Consider the following 13,286-nt stretch of genomic DNA (forward strand, 5'->3'; position numbering starts at 1 on the left):
AAGTTTCCAGGGTACACACAGACACTATTGATGTCGATGAAAATTTACAGTATTAAGCAGCAAGCTTTGATAGACTTCTACAAACAGGCGAACAGCTCGATCTAAACCTGTCTGTTTGAGTGTCATGATGCCATGTCAATGAGTCCGTCATTTTCTGCAAGAATATAAAACAAACTCTAGCACACAATCAAAAATTTTTTTTTCTTCCAATTGTTATTCCTATTTATACATCGAACTGTTTCGCGTATCCGCCGAACCAAAGATAGGGAATTTCTCGAAGAAGCTCTGAATACATTTTCGAAAGGGGCTGCATACAAGTGCCACTTTAATAAAGACTAAATTAAGATTACACCTATTTTTGACCGCTTAAAAATATTGAAAAATTTACGTTTGTTTAAAAGTTGTCAAATATTATTACTAAGACGGGAACTGAAACTAAAAATATGTTTTTGCAAACGATGCATGAGCGGTCTTATTCCACGAAGACCATTGCGTGCCGTGCATAGGTATAGTTTTGTACTAGACCTGTTCAAGATGCGGATACATATGTGTTTACCTTTACTTCATATACGATACATTTCAGTAGATCGTAAGTCATTCCTTCAAACAAGAAGGAGGGAAGACTAAGTTTGGGGTTGTTTCCATGAGGCGGGCATCTCGAAGCTGGATAAACAAGGCTGGTTCATTCACTGATCATTTCATCGGTCCGTCACTCAGTTTTTACATCAGCATCGAGCAAAATTCGTACGCATAACCAGTGAGTGAGGCGGTGTTTCTAAGAGTTGACTGTGTTAATACCGATAAGTGACCTGCGCGAAGCCGCCGATCTTAAAATGTTTTTCGCTCCAAAGAAATCCTATACGATTAATTAAATTCTAATCCTCCTAAATAACGATTTGTTATGTTTTTTACAAAATGTCTGACCTGAAGAAGAAAGATTGTGTCCTCTTGCTAGTAACAATTAGTAATACTAGTAGTATAAAGAACAGCATTAATATTAATATGGAAATTGCTACATTGTATCATGAGGATGATAAAAATGGCGGGGATAGTACGAATGCCACTCTATTTGGTTTTCTTCTCTCTCTAAAAAGTTGTTCGAAAAAATGACCAAGGCTCCTTTAGAGTAGGGGAAGGTCGAACAAAAGTATTACAAATCAACAGTTACCTATTCAACGCAAACTTTAACTTATTTTAGTAGGATATGTAGGTTTTTTTTTTCTATACATGTATCTTTTATTCCAGAGTAAAAAAGTGGAACATTAAAACTTACAGAAGCTTTGAACAGTTATTGGAATCAAGTGAAACAATTAGCAGCTTGTGTTATGATGATGAATAGATATGCTTTTTACGAATAGTGTTAGCGTGCCAAAAAATAATTTAACCCTGTGATTTCGAGGTTTTTGCAGTTTTGAAAACGAAACAAAAACGAATTAATCTTAAGCTATGAATAAAAAAGATTTATTTTTTCGTTAACCAAAGATATAGTTAATATCTTTATATATAACATAGTTAATATGTTCAATAGCATTCAAATAATGGCAAAATATAATTTAAGTACATTTCATATTTTTCTAAAATTAATATTCTCAAAACAAATAGAAGAAGTCATGGCAAAAAACATCACATTGCGCCGGTATAGTGCATTGGATCATATTTAAGGACGCTTCATGACCGCTCGATTTACGATCCTATTCCCTGCTCTTCTCTGCTCCTCGCTCGTGCATACTTTATAGAACGATTGATTGTTCGAGTGAAACAAATAACCTTCGTGAACTACGGCCCACAACTTAGTACGAAATCTAGTCAGGGTAGAGGTTTGGACGATTTTTAAGAGTTGAAGGAGCGTCGGATGATGTCCCTGCCTAAAAACGAGCAGTTGTATTGCCTACATTGTTTAACTAAGTGAATGTCATTTGTTTTTCGATACTTAGTTTTTTTTTAAGATACACACACGCGTCCAGATGATCCCTCATGCACTCAAAAAAAGATCATACAAATTATATGTATATTATATATACAAATTGTAATACAACTTATTAAGATATAAATTCCGATCACAACATATATGTGCACGTCTTAAATAGATTAACGTTTCTATTTTCTATAATATAATAGTAAAGGACGCAGAGACTACTCATAGTTCGGTATGAGATTTCCCCGTCAGGCGATAGAGAATTCGTTGTTACCAGCCGTTCTTAAGAGCTTTTGAGCAAGAGAAACTGCAACCATCAAAAATTCTTCAATCATAGAGACCTTTATGATAATTGCTTCTACGATAATGTTGTGTTTTATGTACACGTTTTCTGCAACGTAATCTTCTACGACCGAATTTTATCTTCGCAGGCTAACCTCGAAGCATGAAAATATCCGGTTACGCTATGGGTTAACAAATGGCCTGTGGCGGCATCCAATTCTCGTCGGATGGATGTTCAATTATAATGAGCAGGACAAATCGAATAAAGGTTTATTTGTCACCTGACAAAATGTTATGAGGGGTTCGGAGACCAATGGAAAAGGGCAAAGGTTCCTCGTGTGCTATTTTGTAACGAGAAGCACAGTAGTGCCATCGAAAATAACCGACTTCTATCAAGTAAATCAAAGCGGACGGTTAGAAATATGTGAAGTATTTCAATCTCGGGCTCTATCCTTTATATTAGCACATTTGATTTTTCAAGTTTAAACTAAAATTGTTTAACAGTTTCTCATTATGATCAGAGACTTATGAGTATCTGCATAAGGATTTGGCTTCACCACCTCAACATTAGCGAGGCTAGAAAAATCCCTAAATAAGCCTCAGTTGTACATGGTAACAATGTTTTTTGACTTTAGAGGCTATTTTAGCGAATTGAGAAGCTATATAGTTTCTCCATTAAATTGCCTCATAATATTATAATAATAAATGTTCAAAACAGCAATCGTTAATCACCTGAGACCTTGGTACTGAAGACAATGGGGTAATATATGTTTTTGATGATTGTGGCCTTTCCAGCGGATGAGAATTATTTTAATGGAGATTCTTTCCACCAACAAAAACTCACGAAACAGTGAAAAAAAAGTTTGATAAACTACAATCATTGTTTTTTTTTCTGTAGGTTTCAAAATAGGACGATCACAGCGGTCAAGCAGTGTTTCTCCTATAGGCTAATCGAATAATCCCCTATCCTTGTGCTATATTAGGCACGTGCACCAAAAAAACAAATAGACTGAATTCAGGGCTTCAGGGTATGGTAGATTCGAAAGAGGTCTCGATATTTCCGCGAACATGTTTCTTCTTCGTCGGTATCAACTGTGTGTGACGATTGAAGATCGTTATTTTAAGCTTTTGTTTTGATCTTACCAGATAAGCTAGTTAAAGGTGGATTAGTTTTTGAAATTCTGTTAAGGTGCTCAAACTAGGATGTCTTACCATTTTGGGGTTCTATTGGTGTTCAAGTAATACCAACCGAAAAACAAAATTCTAACTTAAAACATTGATAAATTAGTTCTCGGATCATGAAGGAAAATTTTAAAGCATTCCATAAAGTTAAATATACAAATATAACTTCATTGCTTGACTTCATACTACCTATTATTGTCGCCCCACTGAGTTACTGTGTTAGAAAACCGCGTTGAAGGAAACAGCAGGTTTTTACCATTAGGCAGCGGGCCTTTTCAGCAGACGGTGCAACACCTCTCTTGTAGCCATACACTTTCGAAAAAGATTTCTGGCATTAGACTTTAATTTGTAGGCTTAAATGAATATCGCCTATTGATGGTCTCTCACCTTAAGGATTGACCATAACCTTGGATACATTTTGCATATTAATATACAGCAAATGAATATATCTATTGGGAAAACTAAGTTTATTTCAAACTTAAGGTCGATTCTATCTGTCTCTGTCGTGTTTGTAAATCACCGAAGGCCAACATGCATTCGAGCGACAGGCACAATGGTGCGTGTTGTTTGCGACAAAAAAAGTCACAATTCAGAGCAAGGTTTGTATCGAAATAGAGAGTCCACTGCGGTGACACTCCGCAAATGTCATGTAGACCACATTTCTCGTTGGCGGATAAAGCTAATTGACCAAGAAGAAACTCATTCGCCTGTAAAGAAAATTAGGCTGGGAAGAGAATGAACAGAACAAATGAATGAGTAGCATAGGTGCCAATTTAACGATGTCGACAGGACGTCACGGTCAGCGACCAGGATGCAAGCTTTCGTTTCAACAACACGAGGCGACTTGCGGCACTTCGTGGAAAACAATCTGCTTGAAACGACGTTCTTAGGATCCTGTTGCGCGGCAATGTCATCAGGTCTCGGTCCTATGATCTGATTCCCGTGGGGTTTAATGTACAGGACGCTGTATACAGAGCAACGTTAAAAACAATGCAAAACAATGTACCCAGCAAGATGCTTCGTGGAGTTAATAATGAACTACGCAGCATTACGCGAAACGGAATGAATTGCGCAAGCGGTCTCTAGGAGGACATTTGGCTGACACTGCTTTTGCATGTATAGTATAAATTAGGTGTGGATTGACCTACGTGACAATAAAAGTACTATTTTATATCGCGGGGATATTAGAATAAACTAGACACTTCTGTCCAACTCTACATAATACCTAGAGAAACGGCAAGGTGTTATAAAAGTGGGTATGTTTGAGAATAGCCAACGTAGATCTTGCTAATAACAAAAACTTACCCGTGGGCTTAGCTCCGCAGTTACCAGTTGGAAACGTGTATACTTTAAACTATAATTGATCTTGTTATACTTTTACATTCGCTTCATTGGTTACTCGCTTTTTCCTATTAACGTATTGCCTCTGTGATCATAGCTGGACCTAAGCCTAAGCTTGAGTTTAAACTCAATGGGCAATACGGCGCTGAAACAAGACATCCTCATAGTTTCTTATATATATGAGCAACTGCCCCGACTTGGGGCTATTGCGTTATAGATACAACGGCGGCTGCCTATTACTGTAAAAAAGTTTGTCCAAGAAAGCTGTAGTTCTGATGATGATGAGAATGCTGTCAACAATTAAGGACTATTGTCTCCTTCCGGCTGTCCTTCCGACTTTTTAATCTCAGTGAATCTGGACCAGTTGAATTGATTTAAATCTAAGTTTTTGAAGGGCTTTATTGCACTGCATGAGGAAGCTAGCATGCCTTCTTCCTGACACACACCTGTTCACCAAAGAACCAAAAATGACGTCTAGGGCTATCTCTAACGACTTTAACGCTTGTGTGCTTGTATGTGCCTATTTCTACACTGTCTCCCAGTTTATATATATTGTTCTATTCTATGTTTCTCAATCGCACCATTAAAATCATCTTAACAAAAGTCCTAAATTAGTCGCTTAGTAATTATTCTGTTACCCAATTGGAGCAACTGTTTCACCACATTTGAGGTAAACCATTATTTATAGGATTCCTTTGATAGTGTATCGTACTCGATGAGGAGCAGACAAGAAAGTTCTGAGTTGAGTGAAGGGCGTTAATTCTCAAAAAGCTCGTTGTTTCACAGTATTCGTGTACACAGTTTGTACATAAATACCGTTTATTCTGTTAGCCACACAACAGACACAAGACTGAAACCTTATCGTTATTAAGTAGTTGCAGTTTGTGTGAAATTTATAAAGCTCATGTTAGTTACCATCATATGTATTATACCTAAACATGTAATGTTTGAACACTAAAGATTTGACTACTTCATTTTGATTTGTTTTTAGTTTGCTCCATCCTGAAGAACGGAACTTTCGCCATGGTCGCCACGACAACGGCTTCATCTTACGAGACGCTGGTGTCCTATTCAAATACATTTCAAATTCCTATTGTTAGTCCGTCATTTCCGTATCACACCAGGCTCCGGCCGGCAAGGTACGGTATTTCAATGCGGCCTGACTATCTAAAAGCGATTCTTGACCTCATACAGCATTATCGATGGAAACAAATCGTCTACATCTACGATTCTGACGCCGGTAAGAATGCTCTTAGTTAACTGGCACAAGTCTCTAACTGAAAGTGGCCGTTTCAGTTCAAACTGCGATAAAATCCTTAAAGCTTAAAAAGTTAAAAAGTAATATATAAATTAAATATTTTATATATTATTAACTTTCGCGAACGCATTATTGAAATTTCCCGATCGACGCATAAGTAGAACACACTTGTTACTGTAACTCATTAAAAAACGCCTAAAAAATCGATAAAAAGACAAGAAGAGTCCTCGTTAAATTGTTTCTCACGTGCGTACGCCTTCTGCAAACAGATAGACCAATCTGGCTTCAACACTGAGACTATCCTTAAGATTTACTTGCCTATACTTTTGGCGCACGAGATGCTGTCTCCGCGTAATATTGGACATGTTACAAGCTACACATATTTATCTTATATTAGAAATCGTTTTTAATGTGAAGCCAAACAGAAATTCAATTTCCCTTATTTTCTCGATGATGCCGTTGTTCTTTGGGCTAGTGACAATGCGTAATTTTACATGAGAACGTATAAGTACGCAGTTCACGGTCATCACTTAAACCTTTTTGAGGAATCAGATCTTTATAGGAACCTTAAAGAATATGATTTTTTGTCAAGCATTTAGAGACAAACTTCTCTTTTCGATATTAACGTGCTCAAATGAGGTCGAAGCAGATTTGCTACATGTTAGTGAAACACGTGTCGCTAACTGATCTGTCAGTGATCAACTGAAGTGCTGCAATGACCTGGAGCGTACTTCTGACGAGTATCTTATGTAGGATTGTGATTCTGAGCATTAACAAGCAATGTCGTAACTAGTACTGCTTGCTAAAACCAGTGTGCCGATGCACTAATTATAAAGAGTATGTATTAAACAAGATTGCTCGAAAACGTGACGATGTGCACTATTCAAATATCCTGTCTAAATGATATGATGCCTCATTATTTATGGCCACCTAATAAGTTTTATAAGATCCACCGCCTTTCCCTAAGTTACTGAGCAATGCATGTGGGCCCACAAGTAAACATTTGGTACCTATTTACCTTTACTGTGGCAACGCTATGGCTGGACCATCTTTGCATCCTTTCTGCGCTCCCTGCTCCTCGAGGCCTGCCCCATACTGTCCGACCATATCATCCTTATTACCTGCTTGCGCGCTTTCTTCCGCACAGAAAACAAACTTCCCCTCTTCTTTAGTGTCTGCCAGGGTGAAGGCACAAGCGGCACCCACCCGGTTATGTAAGGGGCACAAGTCTCAAAATCGCCGCTGGCTGCGGGTTGGCAGGAAGCAAGGTAATGGAAGAAGGGGTAGATGTATCGACAGTGTATCATTACACGCGCGCTCACACACAGAAAGATATATAAGCACGACGCAGAGGACACAACGAGCTGCCTGAGCACGCGGTCTGCCACTGAATCCGCCATCCGTGTGTTCTGCCGGCTCGTTGTTTTATTTTACATGGTTAAAGTCTTTCCCTGGTTCACTCAGGTATATTGGAATATACTATACTGGCAAAATACAACAAGTTTGTTGTTTCTGCCGCAGCATCCGACCATGTGGCTGCTCTGTCGACCACGTCGGTTTGACATTTTAGGACCACAAAGAAATCATAAACTGTGCATGCCGTACTCTGCAAAAGGGAATGCTTTGATGCCTTCCTGATAATCGCGGATACTAAACTGAGCTTTCCACAATCAAGTATTTTATCTAGTGCACACTACGCGTCGCAAGCAATATTCCAAATGGAATTTTAGATTTGTAATTGGGGTAGGAAAGTATTGCAAATTGTGCCAAAAGGTTTAATATGAATCCTCGTTAGAATACGCTCATAGTAGCCATGTAGCTATTAAGAACGGATTGAGATTTCGATCAAAAACCTAGAACCGCTAACATACATTATGTAGCTGTCCATTAATGGGCACCTGCGATGTTTGCAGAGGCAGTGTAACACATTCGTGCATCATAAAAACAAAGACTTGCTCAGTTAATCCGATGCCGAAAGTAAGCGAGGATACAGACATAGTACCTAATTTGAAATAGTTAGGTTTTTCATGTATTCGACTTCAGTGCATCTCTTCTGCCGCTATGTGAAGCTGCACATCGTGAAGACATTATCCCTATCTATTGGAACTTTTACTCGGACTTAGGTATAGCGATACTATTGTTTTACTATACAAAAAAATGTCTTTTATTGGCACATTTTACATCCTTCTTAACACCTCTAACTAAATAAAATCGAGCTTCTTCTTCCAGGTTATGTCTTCATTGAACCTGGGCGGATTCGCCAAGTGCATATTCGTACCTCAAATACCTAGCCCTTTATCCGAATGATCAGAACCCATTAGTGAATATATGGCATTGTTTAAACAAATATAGAAGATAGCTATTGCTATTAAGATCCTCTATTAACATGTTTCAGTATGGCCCTATGGCTATGGGCACAAATTTAATTCACACGAAGGATTTATGCTATCTTGTATTCATTTTGTACCGAGATTATTTTTATAGCCAAGGATTTCGTACAAGGGTCTTTCTATATCCGCAAATTCCAAAAAAATATCAATAATATAACGATACGAGGTGGACCCTGACATATTTTTACTGCTCTAGGGTGCCTATTTTGTGGGTACAAAGTTAAAGAATATTGCCAATTAACTTAAAAGTTTCCCCATTAACCACCCGTAATTTATTCGATGCCGAGTTATGCTAACGACTGATAGTCGTCCTACCGTTAGTCATCCTTTAGCGATAGAGATAATTGTTTTTTGTCGTCTGAGTTTATTTCTAGCGTTTATCTAGCTTTGCTGCTAGGCAGATAACGTTTCAAGAAGTACCAATACGCATGGATTGTTAACTTAACCAAAGATGAATGACAAGTTCAACTATCTGCAGTGTATACAGCCCATATCACAGAGAGATAATGTTCTTATATAGAGCGATATTTGTGTCGTATCGAGTACTAAATAATAATTGAACTATAAACAGGCTACAGATTAGTAATTAAAAAGTATTGCTTTTTGCTGCTGCTGATTTTATAACTAGAGACCCGGTGTTTATTGGTTGTCAAACCCAGTAACATGTGTTGCGTTCAATATCAGACGTATTGCTTCGGTCAGTAATAATTTATATCGAACCCAAGGTAAGCACGTACTGTATTATATACTGAAACCTTGTTTCCTTCCTACATTAATTGAAGGCCATTTTCATCAGTCGTAGAGTTGTAATTCTCCAACACAAGTTATTCCTTAACGAAGATGGGGGCCAATTTCCTACGCGCTCTTATGATTTTTGTAGGATCGCTTTATTGCATACGAGCCGGTTTTTTTTTTTTTAAATATTGGGCCAATCGTGTTATTACAAAATGCCGCCTCATTAATGAATAAATTTTATCGATCATAGTAACAATTTTCTTAATCCACGATTCGACAGTGCTATCCATCTCTTTTATTATGTACTGCGCGTTCGAGTCTACTACTTAACGGCACCCTTCTCTACATAAGGCAGCTACGAATATATAATGAATGGGTAGATATTTTTGATTTTGCTTGCGTTGGCCTAAAATCAAATAGCTAGACCTGCCTCTTGGTAGCAGGCTATACTGGTGATTTATTATGTTTGGATGAAAACTATTTCGGATTACTTTTGACAACACTTGATCCTTTGCGTATTTATTAGTGAATACCTTGTTTCTATTTTGTGTTATTTTTTTTTTATTATTCTCAGCAAATTAAACTGATTCACTTGCCTAGTTCAAGTTGTGTGTGATTAAAATGATTGCACTGACACAGGTGCTTGTGCTATGTGCTTTCAATTTAACGCCAATCACGATAAACTGTGGCTTTTGTGAACCACTGAGACGTCGCACGACGCTGCCCCTTAAATAACTTGACCCACTAAATAATTTGGCATAAAGAGCTCACTGAGATTTACTTTTTTACAACTTGAAATTGCTTGCATGTGCCGTAGACACTATTTTTTGTCCCTATTTTAGGCGTTCTTTTCATTGGTTGAGGCATTTGTAAAAGGATAAAACTTAATTTCTACTTTTTGTTTTTCAAATGTTCCATGCGTTTCATATGGGAAGTCAAAGTCGTTACTAAGTATTATTATTATGCCGTTTCACAGAGAAACTCTAAATCAGGCTAGCAAGAACCGTTCTAAGAGCTCTTTCCAAAGGGGTAGGTTCTTTCGAAGTTTATTTCTGAGGCTTGTTTACACAAAGAGAATCGCCGGAGAATTGGCTAAAGAGCAGGGTTTGCTTAATACTAACTTATCGAATTTTAACTGTTTTTCAGAACTGTTAGATAAAATGATGATATAATAGCTCCTACTTTTAGTAGAAACAGAACGATGATATTAACCGATCATTCAAACGTATTCGATACATTTTTGTTAAGTTAGAATAAACAACATAAGTTTCCGCAGAACCTTATCTTATTTTACGTTGTATCTGCAGCTGAACGTAAACTTAAAAAAAATACTTAACGTAAGTGGGCAATAATCTCCACTGGAAATAGTATGTAACCTTTATTAAAGGGTTTCGAAGAATTTGCGGTCTTCTTGAGAAGTTGTTTCGAAGCGATGGTCAAGATCATGCTAGAAGTAACTAAATGCTGCAAAAACGTCTTACGCCTAAGTTGCTTCTAGGACATTATGACCACAATTCTAAATCAGGGCTGCCTTGTCGTTGATAAACTGATCTATATTTTAAGGGGGACGTTTTCTGAGAAAATGCTTTCACTTTTAATCATAAATAGTTCTATTAAACATATCTACTGTGATGTACGTATATAAAAATAAGTCATGCATTCTGGAGGCTCCTGAACAACGACGCGACACTAAATCGTATGCCTTTCAAAATTTGATCAAGCAAGTGCTATGCACATGCGTACCACACCCCCCCCCCCCCCCATGTCTGTCTCCGTCTTGTGGCCAAACCAAAACGCTTATTGATAATTTTAAGGAGAATTACATAGAGGAGGAGTATGAATTCAGACCTTGCATCTTTCTCGCAAGCACACGGAGTTCATAAAAGGTTATGAGCGAACCTTTTGAGGACCTGTTTCTAAACAGGATGATATAAATTGCTTTAGACCTGTTAAGATTTGAATATGAGGTTTATATTAAGGGCATTTTGTCCCACCGAATATGACTTCAGCAGAACGTGAATGTTCTTTTAGGGCTTTTTTCAAACCGAAAGTAGTGGCGCAGAACTACTGTAGTAATAAACATGTCATAAAAATCAAAATATCAAAACCTCTATGTTATATATATACAGACCTCTATGTTTTGAGTAAGATACCTGCTACCGCCGCTAAGCACTTCACCCTGTATAGACCTAGACGTGAATTTATTCATTTATTTATATTACAATGAGTGATCCATAACAGGTTTGTCACGCGTATCCGGTCAGATGTTCCGATCCCACTACTGATATTTGCTAGCGTCCAATGTGTGCAACATAATATTGCGTTGCGTAAACCCCTTTGAGGCTTCCAGGATGGCGTTTCATCGTCTCTAAGGTCAACTAGATGGTCGCGCAGCTATCGGTCTTCAAAACCTTCCGTGGATGGCAACAAGCCGACACGACAACGTCTTTTATCGTGCTCACGTTACTGTGGGAGTACTTGTAGTGACAGGCAGTGATTGGTTTGTCGGATTAATAGATTTGCTGCCGTCGGGGTAGAAAAATGTACTTTTGTTAATACATATCACAGCCGAGTGCGTACGCACGCGCTTTAGTCCGAATCTCGTTGTCCGAAACTAGCATTCTATTAAGTGGTGGACAGTCTTTTGTGCGTTTGGCATTTGGATGATGCCCTGATGACATTTAGAAAACATCAAAATCGCGGAAGTCTGAATCGTAATTTATTTGGACAGGAATGCCTTGCTTGAGCAAAAGCCGTCTATTTTCCAACTTTTCATAGCAAACTGACTACTAATATTCATCGATGTTTTGCCAACTGACGTCGGACACTGGGTAGCCGGCATCGGTGTCCCACCTGGTGGCTGACCAGCGCTGATTGGATCTGTACTGCCATCGTCGAACCCATACAGTGTCAAGCTAACGTAATATGCTCGAAAAGCCCGAGCAGCGAGTGTCAGGCTCGTTTGGTATATAAACTCGTATTATCCGGACTAACTTAGCATAAGGGGTTACTCTCGTTGCAGTAAGAAGCTTAACAGAAGGTGCTGATCTTGCTGAAATCAAATCAAGCCTGGAACACTCCCTGCACATGCCTACGCGTTCACCTTATAACCTGGTCCTATGGTCATCTCATTTCCCTCGCAAGCCGCTTGTATTTTCAGCCCATCATTCGGGTTTCGTCTCGTCGAACTGTGTCAGAAGCCACTCCAAATCAACCAGCCATTCAAGTGACCCATTGACGATTTCGGGTGCACCACCAGCCGCCCATTCCATGGCTGCCATTAAAATGAGAAGGACTGACTTAATTTTGTCATTGATCGACAGAGACGGGCACTTTACAGCCACTTGCTCTCTGCTTATGATGAAAACCAAGATGTACACGTATTCGCGTGCTTATATTATAATAATATGCTTATTACACTACGTAATAGCAAAGCATAAGCTAAATGATTTAGCAAAATACGAGTTCTTGTCACCAAGTAGTTCTAAGAAAGGCTTTAACAGCTTTCAAGATAATGAAGAGTTCACATGTAAGGTAGTTGGGTTTCACAAAGAACTTCGATGGCACTAACCTGTTAGTTGTTCTTTTCAAGTCAGGAGTCTGTACCTCATACACAAATATAAGAGCTGCGGTTTTTCTGTAAGTTTTCACGAAACGTTATTTTCCAACATTTCACCTGACACCGAGCAACATAAGTCACAATAAAAGATTCTATGCATTATTCGTAACGAGAAGTCGTGCTTCTAGCCCAACAAAGAAAGGGATACCTAGCTCCGAGAGGTACGCTTAAGCCCAGATTTCGTAATCCAGAGCCGGGTAATCAATCGTTTTCGGTGGGACTGCAAGGGTCATAAACTGAAAAAATCCTTAAGGAAAACAAGACGGTTGAAAAAAATTACTATTTTATGGCTTGGTAGTCAGTTTTCTGAACTAACCAACGCCATCTACCAGAAAAGAGCCGATAGACAAGGCGAAGTGATCATTTTCCACACGACTGCCAGTAACGTAGGGCCAAGGTTGTTAAGGTCGCTTCTCAGAGGCTTGGAAAGTCTTTTTGCACGCATCACAATTAGCGCCAACCCACTTTTGCTTGTTCCGATCACTAGGACAAATTCAAATTAGTAACAGTGCATTTGACAATGGACAGGACATCTAAAATTAGCTATATAATATATTTAACATC

At 38.5% G+C, this 13,286-nt stretch overlaps 1 protein-coding gene across 1 annotated transcript in view; it reads left to right on the top strand.

The window, feature by feature from the left end:
- Nucleotides 1-3,932: 3,932 nt before the first annotated feature.
- The window catches only part of LOC111255164 (glutamate receptor 1-like), a gene marked incomplete at its 3' end in the record, with an annotated part of 39,294 nt that continues 29,940 nt past the window's right edge, over nucleotides 3,933-13,286 (top strand). Inside the window, exons 1-2 of the mRNA XM_086976434.1 lie at nucleotides 3,933-3,978; nucleotides 5,712-5,960. Of these exons, the coding sequence (XP_086832560.1) occupies nucleotides 3,933-3,978; nucleotides 5,712-5,960 (295 nt within the window). The remainder of the gene's footprint in view (nucleotides 3,979-5,711; nucleotides 5,961-13,286) is intronic.

The sequence above is a fragment of the Varroa destructor genome, unplaced genomic scaffold (assembly GCF_002443255.2).
Source record: "Varroa destructor unplaced genomic scaffold, Vdes_3.0 BEIS01000852.1, whole genome shotgun sequence".
In the NCBI taxonomy this organism is placed as follows: domain Eukaryota; kingdom Metazoa; phylum Arthropoda; class Arachnida; order Mesostigmata; family Varroidae; genus Varroa; species Varroa destructor.